Below are 21,880 nucleotides of genomic sequence, written 5' to 3' on the forward strand. Positions count from 1 at the left end.
AGCCATTTCATCTCTGAGAAAGGACACCCAGCACAGATCTTGCAGTATGAGGGTCTTGCTTCCTCTTCCTGAACGGCTCCATACACACTATCATCTTCATCTTCATTCCAGATCACTCCAGTTCATCCAGGGCAAAGGACGGGAAATGATTTAATGGTCTTTCTGCCCATTAATTTTCCTAAGTGAGTGACAAGGGTGCTATAAATGTATGTGTGTGTTTTGATAGAGGAACAATTTATTCTGACAACTATGGAAATACTTACAGCTATGATTTCAAATTTGCTATTTGAGTACTATTACGACTTTAATCTTTCTTCTGTTGTAACAGTGGGTAGGAAATAAAGTAATGCATCAATTTTTTTTCCACCTTCCAAGCATTAATTTAGAATAATCATGACAACAAATAGTTATTTTCTTATTGAACAAACTTTTAGAGAATATTGAAGTGAATATGGTACTAAAACAACGTGTATGAGTCATGAAGGGATATAATTCTAAATTCATGTTCTTTATGAAATGCAGTCTGAAAGAAGTTGAATAATACCCCACCACCATCAAAAAATCCTACCTGCAGCAGAATAGTTCTGTGTAAGAGTGGCTATACAGTAATTGGTAGGAGGAAAAAACTTTTAATGCAAAGGAGTTGAGTTCTGCTTATGTTCATTTTCATTCCAGTATTTTTCGTTCTGCACTGGTCTAACAATAAAGAGGCAAAATCTCAGATTACTAGAATAACACTGTATCGGAGTAACTACATTTACCCACTGTGCTATGTCTGCATATGTTTAGATACTTCAAAAGGTAGTCATTTATCACACAGATTCTGCATGTAGTGAGCTGAAGTTAAAGAAAATGCCTTACTAGAAATGGTTTGTCAGAATTCAACATCTCCTTTTTTCATTTTTCCATTTCAAAAATGATGAAATAATGATTGTCATAAGTCAAAGGAAGCTAAGGTATGATGGTTTGCAGTTCGAAATAGTAATCTGGCTATCTTTAATGGGGCCCGAAAAAGGTTTCATTGCACACCAAATCAAAATACCACAATGAAAATGTAAAATGAGATGCATTAGAAGATTGCACTACCTTCTACCTAAGTGGCTTTTGCCAAACTGTGTGATGCACGAAGCAGAACATACCATAGCGCGCTCACTCTGCTCTGTGCATGCTGCAAGCGTCGTCACTGTTGGCACTGGGATACAGCTGCTGTGACTAGAAACACATTCAATATACAGTCACAAGCCTGTTACATTTTTATTTCTGTGTTGCCTGCCTCTCTTTTCTTCCCCTTTCTTGACATTTTTCTGTACCTCATAGCTGATGTGCCAGCCTTGCCATTCTCTAAAGGTCTCAAAGGATTCCTTGTTTCTCTGTGCTTTGGCACTCTGCCGTTTCTCATTTACTTAACCTTCTGCATATGAGACTCTGAAACAATGTCAGGTCCAGACGTGAGCTTGGGAGTATGCCACATGTGCTGCTGCCTTCTCATTTACACCCACCTTTCTATTTGTACACTTGCACTCCTGCAGTCCAAGGTTCTGATTTATTGATCACACCTACATCTTAGCAAAACATGTTTTGTTTCAAGAGATGACTTTGTCTAACATTATTTCCTGCTTCCGAAAGTTTTATTTGAAGTACTGTTTCCAGCCATGAGTATTTACCTGTCATTTGAAAAAAGGGGGGAGCTTTGAATAAGATCCTGACTGAGAACCTCCAAAGGCAACTAATTTGGGGTAAGGTTTCCTTTCTTAAACTAAGCAGGTTGAACAACAGCTATCACGTAGAAATTATTTAGATAAGTGGAGCTGGAAAAAATAACAATTAGGTGACTCATGAGAAGCTGTCACAGATGTTAGTGTAATCTTGGCACCAAGTGTTCCTGAAGTACTCAAATAATAAAGATATTTTTTTTTTCCATGAAAGATATGCAAATGTATGGTTATATACATCTTTATATATGTCTCTGTAAGGTCTACTACATTTCTGTATATGTGTATGTGTGTATATATGTGTGTGTATATTCTAATGGAAAAAATGCAAAAGCAGGTGTATATATATCGATGTATTCATGGTAACGTAGTAGACCTATGTATGTAGTCTAAACTGGAACCTCTAAAATAAGTAGCGCTCCCCTCTGTTACATGATAGCAATGATTGGTACGTTAACCTGACCAAAGGACAGTGAACAATTGACAAATTTGTATTGCCCTTTTTAAAATAAATCAGAAATGCTTTGTGACATACTTATTACAAATGGCATTTCAATTGATTAAGGTGAGCAGAGCTGGCCACTAGAGAATTTTGCACTTATTTGGCTGAGACATAGCTCCAAACAAGTAAGAGCTCTTCATTATTACTTTTTCTATTCTTCTCATGTCACTATGGTAATTGCAGTGCAGTGGTTGCTATAGCAAAAATGATTAATCCTCCGTTGTTGTTATCTGTATGCTAGCAGAGGCTTTTTATAAGATCTGCTTGTACTGTCTTCAGACAGAATCATAGATGTTGGCTAGAATTCTGATAAATAATTGCAATTATAAAGAGTTTTAATAATTGTCACTTAAAATAGTGGAAAATTTTGTATTGGTTAAAGAAATGTAAGGATTTCAGTGGGACACACTGAAAAGCACCAAGTTCTTTTAGTAACAAGATGAATGTGAACCATATTTTAGACCCACAAACCTGCCATTTTCTTGCTACATTGAAGATTAATGAAATGTGTCTTTAAAGTAGTGACCCAGAAGCAATTAGCATAGAATATTGTGCTGTTTCTATAGTCCGTTAATTCATTTTTATGGGAATGTTTAATGTTATAACTGTTATTCAGCTACGATTGGTTCAGTTGGTTTAGTGGAGATTGATAAATCATCCTTTGAGATATCTGATCTAAGAATGTAAAAGTTTGGTTAATCAGTCACTGATTTTGCTTAGTTTAGGCAAAGAAATCTGTTGCGGCCTGTATGTAAAGAGAATAAAAAACAGCTTTTTGAAACCAAACTAGATCATACTGTTGATAGTGTCCTCATAAGTAAATACAACACAACTCAATTTCTCAAGGTAGCATTTAGTCAACTCCACCTCAGTTCTTTATCTTTTATTCATCATTTGTTTTCTTAGCTGCTGCTGAGCCTCTATCTGTGTGGTCTTCCCTAATTTATGAAGTCTGTGTTTACTCCTGCTATGCGAACTTGCTTACTTTTTGACAAAGCATGGACTGGGATTGCTGAAGTTCTATGCAAGTCTTTTAGGGACCTGAATTCAATTTTTTCTCGTGTTTAAAATCCAGTTATCCAACTAATATTCCTAAGACAATCTTCTCTGGTCTTCTCCCTATCAAGTAATTGAATTGTATCATGTATGTTAACTACTTGTATGACATATGGTAGAAATTATCATTTTTCTTGTAGGAAATGATAGCTCATTATTGTCAGTTAATTATGTTTAAACAGAATAACAGAGAGCCTAACCTTTGGGAGTTTTTTTTAAGTCATTCATTGCACTGCAAAATGCATTTTGGTGAAAGATTTTTGGTTCAAGTAGACTTTCATTATCCTGCAGCTGATGATATCTTAAATGCACTGCTTTTCTGCCTGCAGTTGCATTTCAGTTTTGTAGCTTTTAGTTTTGTGTATCAACTTCATTTTAGCATCTGAATTTCTTTAGTTTTTTCCTTCTCTTCAGAATGTTGCATCCTCAGATGTAGTAGCTATGTATCAAAGGAAAATTTTAATGGTGCATTTCAGTAAATAACACCTTTATAAAGCAATTGTCTTCTGAGCACTGCATTGTGAAAATGTACTAGTGCTCCTGTAGTCAATAAAAGGATTCTCTGAGAACCTTAAGATACAGGAAGACAGTACTGCTCTGTTTGAAATGCTCTGCATATGCGGAAAACTGTCGTTGCTGTGATCAGTTTGGATGAAAAAGATATAAAAGCTGATGGTAATAAAGAATTCTGACTTTAGATAAGTTGTTTTAGTAACAGATGCACTTCAGTTCATCTGAAACAGCAGTGCATGGAGACATACCAAGTTAATTGCCACTTGTGTTTTGAGTCCATGAAAGTGTATTTGAGTCCATGAAAGTGTAGTTAGTAGCTAAATCTGTCTTATTTGTTAACTGGTAACCAGCAATGCTATTCAGTCATATGTTTTCATTTTAATATTAGTCCGACTTTTAAAATTTCTATCACTTTTGGCAGTTCTTCCTAGAAAAAGATCCTGTATTTTGAGGTTTAAGGCCAAAGCTGTAAGTGTTAGTCCTTTGCAGTTCCTTTAAGTTTAAAAAACAAACAAACAAACAAAAAATTGATTTGCAAGTGAAAACATGAGCCTATAATAAAAGTTACGTAGGTGGGCCTGTAGGTTCTGGCCAAAGGAACTGGGGAAACTGTGTCCTTCTAATATGGAATATGTATCGTATTATTTTCAGTTGCAGGGGCAAAGGTGTGTTTTTTTGATGCATATTTACCTTCTATTCATTCTTTGATTGTACTGAATTATTTTAACCAAATCTTACTCTTAAACTTGTAATTTATCTAGAACAGTTGCATCTGCAAGGTGGTGGCTGCATATCTAATTATGTGAAAGTTCCGTCCTTCTTACTGCCCTAGAGTTTCATTATTCTTCAAAGCTACGTTGTTCTCGTCAATATACTGCAGTATTACTGAACATTAATTACCAAAACTATCAAACTGAGTTATCAGCATAACAAGATGAATGTTTGCAATTGAAGTAGAATCAAACATTTTATATTCTCCTCTGCTCCATAGCATAATTTAAAGTGGGAACATTCTTGTCCTTGTCCCTTTCTAACTAGCAAAGAGGAAGAAAAGAAGTATTTGAAGATTCTTTGTCCTCATGTGTTATTGAAAATCTTCTAAAATGACTTTAGACTGAAACTTCTGTAGAAATGTGATTAGAAGATTAGGGATTAATTTAAATTTTTTATTTCATGAAACACCTACCTCTCTGCAACTTAATTCTGTTCTAGCAAAGCCTTCAATATTTCCATAGTTTATAATTTGCAAATTAAACAGTTTCTCCCATTTTAAGTTTAGAAAAAGCCTGCAGTCTAAACAGGATTTTATTCTAGTTCATGTAAGCAAAAATTAAAGTGAATAACATGTTTTAATTGTTGTTCTTGAATGATGCAGAAGGAAAACAAACAGCTTCAAAAATTGGTGCTGATTTCCGGCTAGTCAAATTCAATAGTTGCTTTAGTAATTTCTCTGTTCGGGGGTAATCTCCTTTCCCATCTCTTTGGATGCAAACTTACTGGTTTTCTACAACCTAGGCTACTTCTAAATTACTTATCCTTGATAACAGAGCTGCCGTGATAATTTGGGAGGGGTTTAGTGGTGAGGTAGAGTAATTCATGAGGCAGATGGGGTGTTGGAAGCCACCAAAGGTGACTGTTTGGCTTTAGCACTTGGAGATATTTGGGGAAGTCTGATATTTTCATCACTCCTCCTCCCCCTTATAACCTTGCTCTCCATCTCCTGACTTCCTTATTTAATAAGGAACCTAGAAAACGTATCTATCCATAGATAGATACATATGCACTAAAAGGAGGTTCAGCTTCATAAAAATCTGATTTGGCAGGCTGAGAAAGCATTTCTCACAGTACGGGTAAAGTATGCCAGAACGTTTAGGCTGTGGTCAGTAGTATAGTGGGAAATGAATAAGAGATTCAGTGACTTCGGCAGATGATCTAGTTTTTGGATATTAACTAAGGAGACTCCGTCAAGCAACTGTACAAAATCCACTTAAAATATTAATAGCAAGCTCCTCGGAACTGTATGGGCTAAGGGGCAATTTGGAAAGACGAATTTTTTTATTATAGTATGAGCTTTGATTTCATAGCCTGGAAAAGCAGATTCCCTGAAATTTTCCTGGGCTGAGGCATATGATCTCTCTAGCAAGTCCAGTTTGGTTATAATCAGGACCTGCAGCGGTAGTCATTAATGCAGCAATTCTAAGGGCTGCTTTTTGGCTGCTTCCATTGAACTGCTGCTCTGTTCTTCCTTCTCAACCCATACAAGGTAACTTGCGGTGGCTTATCTCTTAGTACGAGGGCAGTGTGTTTCTGAACACGCTAGGCAGGGCTGCAAGGTCAAAATGTGAACATAGGGATTTCTCCTGGAGTAGATACCGAGCAGTAAATTGATTCCCCCTCCCCCCGTTATATGCTCTGTGTATCAGAGTTCTAGATGTAAATAGGCATTGCTTGTTTAAACATTAAAAGATCGTTATTCTACTAAAAGTTTTGGAAATACATGGGTTAAAGGTGCTGGAAGAATGTTTTTTTAACATCTGTAAACTACTCAGGTTTGCCTAATTCTGTAAGCCTGGAACTTATTAGCCATTGTGTTAGTCAACTTTCTAGTGTTGTTTTTTTGTCTTTTAATATAGGTTAACATATTACACGTGAACTCATGACTCTTCTTAAAGTCTTGCTGATAGCACAGGAGTTTAAAACTAGTTTAGAAAATTAAATAAGTTTGTATGGTAGATTTGTGATGGTAGACTTATATAAAAGGTCATTTTTTTCCGAACTAAACACAGGCGTTGAGTAAATTACTAAGCACTTATTCTTCTAAATGTATCACATTACCATCAGAAATAAAATTTAAAACTTTCTCTGTGTTATGGGTCAAGATGAAGATGCATCAACAAAGACAACCTTCAAACAAAAGACCCAAATTAGATGATTATGTTAAGGATTGAAAAGGTCTAGTTTATCTTATGTAATTTTTCACATTTAAAAAAATAATAAATTATTCACAGCTGATTATCTCTTGCAAACAGGGTTTCTGATTTTGCAAATACAAAGCTGACAGTCTCTTTTTCTCTTTGACAGATGGGGATGGACAAAGTGAACATTTATTACCAGTCTGTGAAGATCCAACATGTCAAAAAAGTGCTATATACTTAACTAAGCTAGGATTGGATCAGGTATTGTGAGTTTGGAATTGCAAAGGAAAACACTGTGCTTTATGAAATAATATGAAATAGGAAAATAATTTTTCAGGAAAGAAAAATGAAACTTCCTCACCTGTAATTATTGCCTATAAAAGACTTTATTTATTTACTTATTTGTTGCCTATCTAAAAAAATACGGGTTTGGTGGAAGAGGTTGCATACCTAGAATTCTATATAATGGATAATTCTACTCAAGAAAATTATGGATGTTTCTGATGAGTCACTTTCTTGATTGCAAAACACAGCATTGTAAGCACCATAACTGCCCTAGCACGAGATGACAAACAAGCTTTGTGTTAAGAGTTGGAAACAGATCTAATGAATTCAAATAAGCTGCTTCAGTTTAAGTTAGGGAGGTATTTTATCGTTTTTATATACATATATATACACACACACACTCGCATATCAAGTTGAACCAGCCCACGCCTCTTACCACTTATTTCTACTGTGTCTTTGATTGTTATTCATTAAGTAAATTTCCAAATGGTATATGGAGACTTATTTAGACTATGTATCTTCAGGATTGGGTTTCTATTAAACTATTTCAGCTTCTTTTGTTCACAACACAACTTGTTTTGAGAGGCATGGTCATAATTCATGTAATAGATTACTAGGTATTCATTTGTTTTAAAATGTGTGCTAATCTGTTTTAAGTATTTACACTGCCCTTCTTTATTATAAAGTTACAGCTTACAGTAAATTAACCTAACGTGTTTGATGCCTTAATAAATTTTTTTTACTAAAATCATGTTTAGCAATGTGAACCTAAAGGCCAAGGTGACCTATAAAGTACTTGCTTATAGCTGACAGCAAAACCCACTGTAGTGTACTTACAGAAATTTGTAACGTATGCCATACTTGTTTCTAACCAAGTTGTGAATTACTGAGTATTCCTTTACTGACAAATTAAAAGTAGATTTGTGTGTGTGTGTGTGTAAGCAGTACCCTCTCTGATCTATATTTCAGAATGTAAAGGTGAACGTACGGTTTGCTCAAGGAGAACAGTACATACTTTGATAAGGTGCTTCTTGTTATGGTCTGCAGCCCCAGTTTATAGTGTAGATTTTCTTGTTTAAAGAATGAGAATTTCTCGATAGGCTATAGCGTACTTTCCTACTAGCGAGAAGATCACTCTGTATTGGAAAGGAAAGCACACAGTTACCAGTTAATGAAGGAAGTATAACAGGATAGAATGTACCATCAGTGTAAGAAAGAGTAACTCGCTCTAAATTTGGTAGTGTATCTCTTTCAGCCTTCTAATCTTGGCATCTCTGTCCTTAGAAATGCATGTTTTCCTGTGCACGCTGTGTTTGGTTGTTTGTGTTTTGGGGGTTTTTTGGTTGGTTTGGTTTTTTGGGGTTTTTTTGTACATTAATTCCCTGTGAACACAGAGTAGAGGCAATGGATTATAGTGTTGCTGGATACACATTGTTACAATAGAGTTTGATTTATGGGCCTTTGTATAAAGAAAGTGGATGCTCAATTCATGATAGTTGCATTGCTTTCTGGTCAAAGGGGAGAACACAGACTTTTGATAAGCATGTTACACTGGTTATATTGCTGTAATGGGCTGCTTACGTTTCAGTGCTGAGTAGCCGGGGTGCTGTTATGTCAAAAGACAACTGCTCTTTAGCTCTAAATTTAGTTCCTTACTCTTGATAATATAAGAAGTAAAAGACATTTGAGGTTTTTCTGCTCAAGTAAATTTGAGGCAAATATTCTCAATGAAAGTAATTTCACTGTAGAAAAGCAACCACGCACAAATAGCGTGTACCGTTGAGAGATACAAAGCTGTTACTTGACAGTAGCGGATGACTGGGCAGCGTGCTAAAGAGAAGTTCTATTATCTGTCGGTCGTGGTCTGTTTCGAGAAGGAAGGGATGCGGTGGTGGCAGGGGAAGGGGTGGGCCAATCTGCGTAATACCAGAATTTTGCCAAAGTACAGTCTTTTATTGTAACCTGCTCTGAAGTAACATTGCATGTAGACAGTTTTTCTGTTCCTTCATGATTTCATTTTTTTTGACAGAGGTCAGCTATTTAATTACTAATACATCAGATTTTTAACATACTTTGATACTCATCAGTATATTTAATTTTTATACTTAATTTAGCAATTTCACTTTTGTAGTTTCAATTTTAAAATAATTTCCAAGCTAATGATGTTTGAGTTAAAAAAACTAGCAGCCAAATATTGTCATTTTATTATAAAAAGTGAAGAATCCAACAGATTCTCATCCTGCTAGAAAAAAGTATTAAAAAGTATTAAGGGTTACCTAAAAACTTTAAAGCAATTTTCCCTGCGTATTTTTAGAATGACTTTTTAATTAAAAATGAGAATATCAAATGGCATGCAATAATGACTTGTTCTCACCTAACCTTTTTAAAGAATTATATCGAGAATACTCTTTTCTTGTACTCATCTAGAGGTGATGGAGCTTTCTCTTCTAAGGCATTTTTTACCTTTTTCCATTCTGAAACAGTGGAAAATACCAGTATCTTCATTCATACGTCTGCAGTTTTTCCCATGTCTTGCATGTTTCCTTCGGGTAGAAATTTATTCAAACATGTTGCTTCCCATATTTATTTGGAAGTGAAATGTTTTAGTTTCATTGAATTTGATCATTGTGAGATCAGATGACCCAACTTCTGAGCTTTGACTAAAGTTTATCTTCATTATAAACTTAAACTTTGTGGCAACAGACTAGGATCGATTCCTTTTATTTATTTAATCACTTTACAATTTGAGGGAAATAATAATGAGCCCTTGTGGTGCAGAATGTGTTTCAACAAGGGGATGGTATCCCTTGTGGAACAGGTAGGTAATTATAGGGAATCTATGGGAAACTGAGAGATTGCAAGTCTACTATTGAAAAGGTAGAAGATGCTATATCTCCATTATCTCTGTTCAGTTTTTGCTGTAGGGTTTTGTGAGGTTTTTTTCTAGTTAAGAGTGTAGCTAAGAATTCTGGTTTCCAGGTTATTTTTTTTTTAAACTTACTGATCACAAGTTAGATGACTGTCTTACAAAAAATATTTTGACTACGGTAACTGGACCTGGTTCTGTCTTTCCTGCTTGTTTGTTGTGACATTTGATGAAACCAAATGAAAAACAGTTAACGCAGTTCCATGATGGCGTATGATGCGCTGGGATGACATGCATAGCAATCCGTAATATGCATCCATAGAATTTGTGGTTCTAAAAATTACGCTGTGGAGTGGCATGCAATGGCGTTTCAGGCTTTGGAGTTGTTCTGGTAAGATCTTGTTTGATGTCTGTCAGTCTACCACGTATTTCTCAAGATGTCTTTGGCACAGCTGGATGGCTACTGGAAAGCGAAGCAGATCTAGGAGAGTTACTTCAAGGATGATCTTTCACCATAGGTTTTTATTTAATGATTTAATCTTTGTAAATATTAGAAATATCTCAGATAAATTTTCTTCTTTTGGATGATAGAGCAAAAGTGAAGGCCAACAAAATACATATGAGTGACTTCAGGAGATACAGACCTACTGAAATTTTAAAAAAATGTGAACGTTTCCGTAGCAACAGAAGAATTGCTGTCAGAGCTGAAGCAGAATCCCATACACTGTTTCAGATTGTGGCAGGTGTTAGGACACCTCAGACTTCTTTAAATTCACCTGCAGTAGCTACAGACTAATCTGCTAGCTGATTTAGATCTCTCATCTAGATTCTGAAAATTAGGCTGAGTTCTCCCTGAAACTTGCTTTAAAGTTCTTGGTACTCTTTACTGTAGAAACTCTAGATATTATGATATTCTTAGAGATTACTAATCTTTCTTTTAATTTTGCCACGTATTCAGTATGATTTTTCATTTGTTTCCTGAGGCAAACAGTGTTATTTCAGTCCCTTCATTTGAGAGTTTCTTTGTAGGCTTGATGATTCTCATAACCTTTCTCTGTACAATAGAAAGATTATAGCTTTATTCCTCTTATAAATCTAGCAGCTCTGAAGTAGAACACAGCAGTGCATCCTACAGCAAACCACAGGTCTTTGTGGTGTCATTCTCTAGGCCGGAGAGGTATATCTGACAGCACTGATTATCAGCTGCAGTTCGTCACTGTTAGAAGTTGTCCCTCGTTCCTCTGTAACAGTTTAAAGGGGGGGATTGCAGCTGCTGTAAGTTTCATAAATCTCAGATTCTAGAAGATCCTCTCATCATTTCTAAGTTGCTCGTCTTTCCCAAAGCAGCTATGGGGCTGTGAGCCACAGTCCAGCATTGAAAATATGACTTTCACTGCTTTGGTTAGTTTTTCAATGTTGTTAAATCAATGTTGGGGATTGCCGTATTCCGGGCTTAGTTAATGGTGTCATGTATTTAGTCATTTGCTTAATTTATTTTTATGCAATAGCGGCCTCTTGACTCTATGCAGAATTCAGGTGACCTTCATTTGCACTGAAAGCCTCATGCATCCTGAAATCGCTGGATTTATTTTTTTTATGTGCAGCTGAACTACAGTGCACGTGTACAGTAGAGGGGGAGCCCCCAAGGAAAAGGACTTCTGCTGCTGTGGCCAGTTCCTTCAGGCCACTCTTGATACTCATCTCTCTATAGGATGGGGTAGTGTTTGTCAGAGAGAGGAGGAGAAACCCTAGCGTTTCCAGAAAAGGTATTGGCCAAGAGCGGGCTGCCGGCTTCCAACTGCTTTCTGACTCACTGCTGGCTCCCTGCCTGTGTTAGGTGGCCTGGAAGCGGGCAGCTGGCTGGATGGGGTTTTTGTGCTCCGTAGGTTTCTGGCCATAGTTTAAAAATTGAGATTTGTTAATCCCACAGTTTTGGCTCAAAGACCTGTTAACAGGCTTCAGAGCAACAGAACTGCCTTTCGTAAGTTATAGAAGAATGTGGACTCTGAAAGAAATGAGGCCTTCTTGAGTTAAGTGGGGTGAGTGCAACTAGTTTTAAATTTTTCTCAAGTACCTGAGCTCTTTTTCAAAATGAAAAAGATGCTGTTTTCACAGGGCAATAAAGCATTCTCTTCTACTTGTTGAAAAACAAGTATTTGAAGAGTTTGAAAACAAATTTCCAAGCACTTAAGAAAAATATCGTTCTTTATTTTAGTCTACGAAGTCATTAATTGAAAGAGTAAAAATATCTATATAAATGTTCTAAGTAATTATATTAGTGGTGCTATGCAATGGAATTGAACAGAAGGAGAAGTAGTAAATCTTTGATTTCTCTGACTGAATTTTATGTGTTCATTTAATTTTCTTTTAGATACACTCATTGCACTTTTCAATTTGTATTTTCATCTGAGCTAGGTAACAGAAATCATATGATCAGAAAACAGCAAAAAATAGCTTTGTGTGTCCTCATTATACCCACCTATTTCTATCTTAAAGCAAAAGGAAAAAAAAATAGTTTTGGTCTTTTTTCCTGTTAAGATGGTAACAGCAATCATAAAGCTTAAAGTAATTGTCTGGATTATCAAATACAAAACAAGTAGGAGATGATTTAAACTGTCAGCGTAAGTTACATATGGTGCTAGAATGTGCTCTGGTTACACATCGAACAAGACTGATGATTTTGAAATGTTCTGCAACTGCTGTTATAAAAAGTGCCACAACTGGTTCAGTGACATGGATGAACCTTACTCTGTAGCATGCTTGGTAGCAATAGGTGATGCTTCTGTTTTGCTCACCTATTGTGTTATATCTCTGCATTTCATTGTAGACCTTATGATTCTAAAATTGCTTTCTATGAATCACTCTTTGAGTAAAAACAGAATACAGATTCGGATTTGCACCTAAAACGTCATTTTTAATTTTGTTTCTTTAAAATAGCGTTACCATACATGGGAATATTTAGAAAGTATATGGTGGATATAATTGGATTTCATTGCAATGACTGTGTTAATGATACCATGTAAAGTAAAAACTATATTATATTTCATGGTTCTGATTTCAATCAGTGTTTTTCAAAATTACAGTCTTTTGCAATAATACTGTTTCCTCTGTCTTCTGCATGACAAATAAGTGCTAAGAAATCTAACCCTTTGAAAAATTTCCCTCAGGTTAAGAGTCTTTTCCTATTTTCTGTTTCTTTCCTTAGATTTTTCCAAACCTTCAGCAGCTAACAGTAACTAAATAGGCATGCATACGCTGGGGGGGAGGCGAGGATCAAAGTATATTTAATTTCAATTTCGAGTTTTCATCAAGAGTGTTGTAGATGATCGTTGCAGTACAAATGTTGTCACTTACTGTGCTGGTTTTGGCTGGGGTAGAGTTCATCCTCTTCACAGTAGCTGGTACGGGGCTGTGGTTTGGATTTGTGCTGAAAACAGTGTTGATAACACAGGGATGGTTTCGTTCCTGCTGAGCAGTGCTTACACAGAGTCAAGGCCTTTTCTGCCCCTCACCCCACCCCACCAGCGAGTGGGCTGGCGGTGCACAAGAAGTCGGAAGGGGACACAGCTGGGACAGCTGACCCCAACTGACCAAAGGGACATCCCACACCATATGATGTCATGCCCAGCATATACAGCTGGGGGAAGAAGGAGGAAGGGGGGGACGTTCGGAGTGATGGCATTTGTCTTCCCAAGTAACCATTGCGCATGATGGGGCCCTGCTTTCCTGGAGATGGCTGAACACCCACCTGCCCATGGGAAGCAGTGAATGAATTCCTTGTTTTGCTTTGCTTGTGCGCGTGGCTTTTGCTTTCCCTATTAAGCTGTCTTCATCTCAACCCATGAGTTTTCTCACTTTTACTCTTCTGATTCTCTCCCCCATCCCACCGGGGGGGAGTGAGCGAGCGGCTGTGTGGGGCTCAGTTGCCAGCTGGGGTTAAACCACGACACTTCCACAGGCAGATATGCGCTAAATATATGGCAGCGTCTGGCAGAACTGTTCCAGGCGTCTAAGCCATCGGTGATATCCAAAGAAAGTTGACCTTAGTGGACTTTTTTAATAATTTGGGGGGCTTCTCTAATATGCCTGTGGTTGTATGTAATCTCAAGGGACCAGTCCACATGTTGCATGCAATCGCCATGTGGCAGGAATGTTGCTGCTGATTGGGTTGTGTTAGTGAGGGAGTCTCGCCACAGCAGGAGATGATGCTGTCAGGGATCTCATTCTGGTTCCTGAAATAGCTAAATTAAGGCTTGGATGAGAGACATTTAAGATGCTGTTAAGTGCTTTTGATGTTGGTGATTGTGATCCTTTAAGATGGCACCCTTCTGTCCTTTTGAAGGCATTGTCAGTTAGTTGACATATAAAATTACTTCTGGCTTTAAAAATGGCACTGAATTTTCTGTAGCATTGAAATGTTAACCCTGGTACTTCAGCGTCGTACCAACTTGTGAAATTACTTTGATTTTAATTAAGATAAATTCCTCTTTAGCACCTCTGCAGCACTTTGTGGAAAGTAAGAGCAGATACATTCTATTTCTTGTCCTGGAGAAATTATACTTTGCATTTCTTTTGTACTTTCAATTTGATACTCTAATCTTAACTTCTTATCAAACAGTTCAGTATCTGGTGCTGCTGGGGAGATAGGAGGGGAATTGAAGCTCTTGAACTTCTAAATATCCATGAATAATAGAATCATTCAAGCTGAAATGAACCTTAGGAGATCCAGCCTCCTGCTTTAAGCAGAGTCAACGCTGGATTCAGACCGTGTTTTTTAGAGCTTTGTCCAGTCAAACTTTGAAAACCTCCAACAACAACGATTCTGCAACTTCTCTGGGTCTCTTTCCTAGTTTAATTATCATCATCATCATAGTGAATCTTTATCTCTAAACAAGGTTGGAAAATCCCTCGTGTCAGTCTGTGACCATTGTCTCTTGTTCTTCTGCCATGCGTCTCAGTAGAGAGCCTGGGTCCATCTTCTCAGTTATCTCCTTGCAGGTATCGGAAGGCCGCTATTAGGCCTCCCTCATATCTTCTGTTCTCGAGGCTGAAAAAGCCCTGTGGCCTCAGCCTTTCCTTTGAGTAAATACTCAATGCCTGACCATCTTGGTGACCCTTCTCTAAACACATTCAGTATTCTCAAATCTTTCTCGAACCGTGGGGCACAAAACTGCACACAGGATCCAGATGCAGACTAACAAGCGCTGAATAAAGAGAAATAATGACTCGCCTCAGTCAGCAGGAGCACAGGCAGCAGTTACAGTGCAGTATGCTGTTTGCTGTCATAGCTGCCACACTCGGCTTTCGCTTACTGTTTACCAGGACCGACACATCTTTTTTAGGAGAGCTGCTACCTAGCTGCTCAGTCTCCAGCCTGTACCCTTGCAGGGGTTTACTCCCCTGTGCAGGACTTTCTTTGCTGGTTTGTTATGAGGTCCCTGTTTGCCCATTCTTGTCTTTCTAGGTCCCCTCTAAATGGCTGTCCTGTCCTGAAGCATATTGATTGTATCCCCCAATTTGGTGTCGGCCACAAATTTAATGAGGGTGCGTGCCTCTGCCAGCTTTAATGCTGCCTGTTGTTTGCATTTCCAAGAAAAATAAAGGGACTGAGAATCTCAAGGCCCTGCTGGTTTGGGCATACCTGCACTCAAGGATTAGTACAGATTCCAGGCAAGCCTGAATTTCAGTGAGGTTGTTCCTGAATATCTCCATACACTGGACACATTCCAAAACACAGGTCCTTTATTCTTAAAACCTTATCTATTTTTTTCTGTTCTGGAATAATTTAGTGCATAGAAAAGACTTCCAATTAATTTTTTCATTTGGTGACAGATTTAGGAAATAATCCTTACTGTTTTCCTCTTTGGAAATTTGTAAGTGGTTAAGAATCCTGATGCAGTGAAGAAATGTCAGCTGTTTTAAATAGAAGTAGGTTGTTTAAATAAATAAAATTGATTTCCTTACCTAGCTGTTCTTTTTTTTGTTTTATTTTACAGTGGATTCCAGTCTTGCAAGACTTCAGAAATAAAGACACACTTTGGGGCTTTGTACCATATCAGAATGACAAATCTTCAACAGAAATTTCATTTCCAATTACACTTCATATTGGAGATTACAATATGGATGGCTACCCAGATGCTCTTGCTATACTAAAGAACACATCTGGAAGGTAGAGTATGTGTAAACCTAGAAATAAAGACTATCAAATGCATGTTCAATCATCAGTCGTACAAATTACTAATTTTAGTGCATCTCATTCATTTTATCAAGTGAACAGGACTTTTGATCTCGGCTAAATGTTTCTCTTTTAAAAAGGTATGCATTTACATGGTATATTCAGAATGCATAATTGTATAGGCTCAGACTGTGATTCTTGGTGGAGAATTGCAGTGGGGAGTGGAGTATCAAGTACCATTTTAGGTGCTCCTCCTGGATCACAGGAGCTGATTAACTCTCCCTTTCCCAAATCATCTTCTGTAAAATCCTGACTTCAGCTTTCAGTGTTGACTAGTAACACCAGGCTGCTGAGAGTTGGGGAACCTGTTCCATGCTGTCACGTGGCGTAAACACTTACTAGTGACTCTGCTGAAAAATGCACTAGTGTTTTACCCCTTTTGAGAACATGGAATTTTAGATACACCTAATAACTTACCAGTGATTTTGTATTGTCCAAATTTAACTGAAAGAAATAAACTCCCCCCCGCCACCCCCCCTCCAAAAAAAGAAGCTTCTAACCTTTCCTATTAAATTTATCAGTGTAATCTTTCTCCTCCTTATTTTTTTTCTTCCTTCATTACTTGCTTTCCCAATACTTTGTATCGCTACCATCTGGTGTTAGGTGGGAGAGGGCATGTAGTGATGCTTACAGGGAGACTGTTGCACATTGCAGAGTTAGTGATCCACATAACAGTTGACGTGAGTAGGTGCACGCCTGTCCTGTTCTGCACATATCACTTGGCTGCAGGATAAACTTAGCCAGCTAATCGTAACAGAGAAGCCTGTGGGCAGCTCTCACTTGGCACCTGGTGATGATACCACTGGCATGTCCTTGTTTTTACCTTGAAGTGAAGCAGCATGTTTTTATGTGAACATCCTTTTGCTTGGCAGTTGAAATGATGAATAGACTTGTTTACTTCTAAGAAAAACTTAAAAGAGCTCTAGAGACCATAATGCCAGTGAACCTCACTACAGACAGCATATGCGCAGCATGCCACGCCCTGACTAGAGGTCTGTCTGATGCTGCACAACTTGGGTTTTCAGCATCTGAAGAGATGTAATATTATCTATGCTATCCCCTTTTTCTTCCTCATTTCATTGCTTGTAAAAGGTATTTTAATCAATACCTTATGGAGTCTCAACATCTTCCTTACTGGGATCTATGACAACTACTTGCACTAGTGCATTACAAGGCAAAAGAAGTCTCTGTTACGGATGTATTTATTATCTTCCTCTGTATGGTATTTTGGATGAGCTTGGGTGCAGGTTCATACTTTGAATTAATACTCAGTAAGGAAAAGAACTGAGGAGCACACTTTGGTGCTTAAAACAGTATGTAGACAGAATAGTCAAAGAAGTCAATTCAGATCCTCTCGTGGTTGCCTAAACATGAGTCACGCGCTGACATTTTTGTGTTAGAGTTCTTCAGATACTGACACATACCTAAAAATGACCCAGTTTGAAGAGTTACGTGCTTGTATTCGGCCTACGTGATGTGATTCAGAGACAAGGCAGCGAGCAGCTGCGCTCTGTCTCTGTACCTCTAAGCGTGAAAATAACTAGCACAGCAGCTGTTTATGTTCAGATATGGCAGAGGAGAAGGAGGTGATGCTGTTACTGCCCAGAAATTGCACAGGCAAAGTTAAAGCACTCAGGCCCTGAATGTCAGGTTTTTTACTCCATAGCCTTGCTCGGTTGGGAGTTTGCATTTTCTGTTCGGCAGTCATTGAATAAAGACTGTAAACAGTCTGGAGGGCAGACTAGAACCAAAGTCTTTCCTTTTCCATTGAAATACCATGACATCTAAACTATAAAGTTGTTCTTGTCTTTGTTTTTACCTAAGCCCCGCAAATCTTGTGGTGTGAGCTGTACTATAGGCTATCTTCTAGTGTGCATCCTGATGGCTAGTACACTTCAGAAGGGCTTCGTGAAGATTTATGGAGTTCAGAAGGTTATTTTAAGATTCTTTAGGAGCCTCTCTCCTTTGGCTGGTGTATAATTACGGCAATCTAATATTATGTAAAAGACTTAAATAGCTTATAAATTGTTACTCCTATAAAAGCCCAGAAAGCTATCTATGTCTCCTTGCAATGAATTACTGTGATACACTTTTATCTTTATTCTCCTTGCTTCTGAAATTGTTTGTTTATTCAGTTGGGTGCATCTTAAAGTTATTTTGAAACTTGACTTCAAAGTTGAGTGCCACAGTAAGGCATAAGGCCTGAAGGTACTGGCAGATGATTTGACAGGTTATTAAAAGGGAAGTTCAGAGAGCTGAAGAAGTCTGGCAAAAAAAAAAGTAAGTAAACTAAGAATTAAGAAATACATTGCATGTTGACACTGTATATTTCCAGTATTTGTAGAAAAGTAATGGAAACAGACTCTTCATACTTTGGGATGGGAATGAAAGTCACTTTTTTTTTTTTGCACCCACTATGAAATGTCACTTTCAGAGTAATATTAATTCATTGTTTCTGAGAGACTTAAACAAATAACTTCCTTTTAAAATGTGTAACTGGGTCATAGAGTGGAGAGAATTAAAACAGTGTGGGAATTAAATTAAAAGCTCTTCTTAAATTAGAGCAAATTAAAATGAAAACCTTATTTAATTGATTTTAAACACTTCTGGATCAAGCTGTTTATTTCTTTCTCTGAAGCTTTTCATGCTACATCTACAGATCTAATTTCAGTGATTGATTACTGTGATTAAATGATAAAAGCATTTTGGTAAACTCTTGACCTCAGTCTGTGCTATAGTCTAGGAAGCCTAGCTTGTAGTTGCTGTTTGTAACTTAAAGAAATTAAAGGAGGCAGAAAACATTTTATTCATCTGAAAATATACTGATACGTGATAACGGAAGAATATGATTAAAATCAATTATATGCTTTCATGATAATTCTGGAAAGCACTTTCAGATCACATCCTTAAAAACACCTACAAAGCACTGAAATAAAGACATTATAGTTAGGAATAACTTTGGTTTACTGTCCTTCCAGGTGAGTAAGGCAGGAAAAATGATTAATAGCTTCCAATATTCTCAGAACTGCCGTAAGTCCACACCGTTTCATCTCCTGCCATAGCCTTTTGGTTTTAAATAAAAGTGTGTGATCCTCTGACAGTGTGGAGACATTCATTATTAACAGCAACAACAACAACAAAAAAGGAATCTCACTTGTGGTTGCAAGTGTGGTAGGTGGTAGGGGTTTGAACCCAGAGACTCAATAAATTCCAACAGGTGAAGATGCTAAATTCACAGTTGATTCTTACACATTTATCTGTCCATTATGAATTCTTTTAACTTCTGACTTGAGTCAAAACGTGCACATTAGAATTCAAGTCCACAGATTTTTTTTCTTCAGGCATGAATTTTTCTTCCCTCTGGTTATGACTGTATTAGAAATCGTGTATGTATATAGAATAATAATAAGTAAAGGGATTTTATCAGTCGTTATTCATTGGTTCATCTCTATGTGCTATCTAAATGTATTCATTTTTTTCACATGCTGGTTTTAACTTGACTCTGGTAACATTGAAAGCGTAAGTACTGTACGTGAGTCGATAAAACCCCTATCTTTTTCCCACCTGATTAGATGAAACAGATTTTGCTTAACAACTTGTTTCCAAATTAGATGCTAATAATTGGCATCTTGCATTGCAAACGTAATCTAAGGAAGCATTTTTTTCAACGATACTTTTATCGAAAGGGAATGTTTTTCACTGGTGAAGTAATGGTAAGGTTGGAAATACAGTAACTCTCTCTCCAATGTTGGTGATAAGTAAGAGTAAAGACTGAAACTTGGAGATAACAAACAACTGGATATGGACAGTTGAATGAAAAACTTTTAGTATAATACAATTCTAGAAAGCTTGCCAGGTATTCATGTTCAGTTTTAGATTAATGTATATGTATTGATCCTTTATATGGGTCTACTTGAAAGGACTCTTATTTGACCAAATTATCTCTTCCTAAATCATTGTTAGTTGTCACTTGTCAGAAGTAAGGTTGGATAAAGGACTTCTTTAAATGTAGGATTGATGAGCACCCTGTAATTGAGCAAATCGAAAAAATAGATGCAAATCCAATTATTCTGCATGTCTGGAGTAAGATATTAGTCATTTAGATGTCCTCTGTATAACTGTAAATGAACAAGCCTAAAACTGACAGAATGAGAGATCTATGAAATTAAGCAGTAAATATTTAATTCCAATTGCAAAGTAGTATGTTAAAACTGTGATAAGTCTTCAGTCTGTCTTTGGTGTTAACCCTTGCTTATAGTAATTCAGCCTTATTAAATTTAGCTTTGCTGCATAGATGACCTTTGCTCAGAAGGTTCCAAATTGTAGACAACTCTATACTTTACTGAGCATCATTCATAAGCTCTTTGGGATAAAGTTTTGTAGGTAGTACACAATTTAGGGGCCGCTGCGTATATGTTGGTGTGAATACCTAGATATTAAAAGTGCTGCAAGTAGCATGTTAAGGGTGATATGCTAGTCTTAGTTCAGAGTTCTTTTGCTCTGCCTCTTCTCAGTATTTAAGCTGAATTGTTCGATATTGACTGTTACACATTTGTGTAGTACTTCAGCATTGCTTTTAAGGTTTTACCATTGTAGCAGTGTCTGTGTTTTCCCATAGGCTTTCAGGGACATTGTTTTGTCATTTTAAGGATGCTGATGATTTTAATTGTTACAGGGAGATTTTTTTCTGATGGCATGAATCTTCAAAATTTGGTTCAAAATAATAGGAAGGTCATAAACTTGCTTTTGGTAGTTGTAGTATGTAGCAGAAATAAAACATGGAGGTAGTACTGTGATTCTAGTGATGCTTGTGTATTAAAGCCCTACATAACATAAGGACTCAACTGGCAGCTCATAGGCCAAATTCAGACCTCAGGAGTTCTTCCAAGAAAGAACTGAAAAGCTGAGGAGGCAGCGAACTAAGACATATATATATACACATATATACACACACACACACACATATATACACATTTTTTTTATATATATACACACAGGTATATACATATATATACACACACATATAGTTTCTAGTTTCCATTAGTGTTCATTATTATGTAATCAAAATCTAAAATCCTTTATTAATGTTTTATTTCGGTGTTTATTTTTTTTATCTTGTATTGAGTCAAGTGGGAATCACTTGACCGTGCATATGAAACAAAATGAGTTTGTGCATAAAGACAACTAGTTACGATATGTGCAGCCTTCAGTGGAACTTGGAATGTAGCTCACCTTGAAAACTAGATGGAAGTTTAAAGCTGTTTGTATACACAGATGTGAGGAAGGCTGCAAGTGCATTGGGTTTGGGTTTTTGGTTGGGTTTTTTTTGTGTCTACATTTTTGGGGGCAAACCTGAAGACTGTCCCCCACCACCAAATGAGCGCTGCTTCTTTTTTCCTCTGTTCAGAAGTTGCTGTGTGAATGCATTTGTTTGCTTTTTAGAGGTAGTTATTTTGAAGTTGTTTCTAGGTGTTGTAGATAATTCCTACATATTAATAATAAAATCCTTATCTAGTATATTATCAAGAGATAATGGGCTGAAAATACTTGAAGGAAAGTCATGTTCACTCACTTTCAGTCAAAAAAGGAGGAAATGTTTACACTTAAGTAAATGTATCAGAAATTAATATTTTCTGCAGAAACTACTAATATTTCAAGAGTGTATCTTAGTTGGCTGATGCTGTTCGAGTACTAATGGCAGGATATATAATCCAAAATTTTGGCCAGAAATGTGAAGAGATAAAGGTGAGTTTATAACTTAGTTCCTTACTATAAGTACTATCCATTTTTTAAAAA

At 37.0% G+C, this 21,880-nt stretch overlaps 1 protein-coding gene across 2 annotated transcripts in view; it reads left to right on the forward strand.

The window, feature by feature from the left end:
- ITFG1 (integrin alpha FG-GAP repeat containing 1) overlaps positions 1–21,880 on the forward strand; it is an 86,082-nt gene that overhangs the window by 32,388 nt on the left and 31,814 nt on the right. For both annotated transcript variants that reach the window (XM_087738402.1, XM_087738401.1), the window contains exons 9-10: positions 6,865–6,959; positions 15,846–16,018. In XM_087738402.1, coding sequence (XP_087594528.1) covers positions 6,865–6,959; positions 15,846–16,018 — 268 coding nt within the window. The remainder of the gene's footprint in view (positions 1–6,864; positions 6,960–15,845; positions 16,019–21,880) is intronic.

This window comes from Nipponia nippon, unplaced genomic scaffold (genome assembly GCF_047370975.1).
Source record: "Nipponia nippon isolate SJK-2023a ecotype South Korea unplaced genomic scaffold, ASM4737097v1 scaffold_7, whole genome shotgun sequence".
Lineage (NCBI taxonomy): Eukaryota > Metazoa > Chordata > Aves > Pelecaniformes > Threskiornithidae > Nipponia > Nipponia nippon.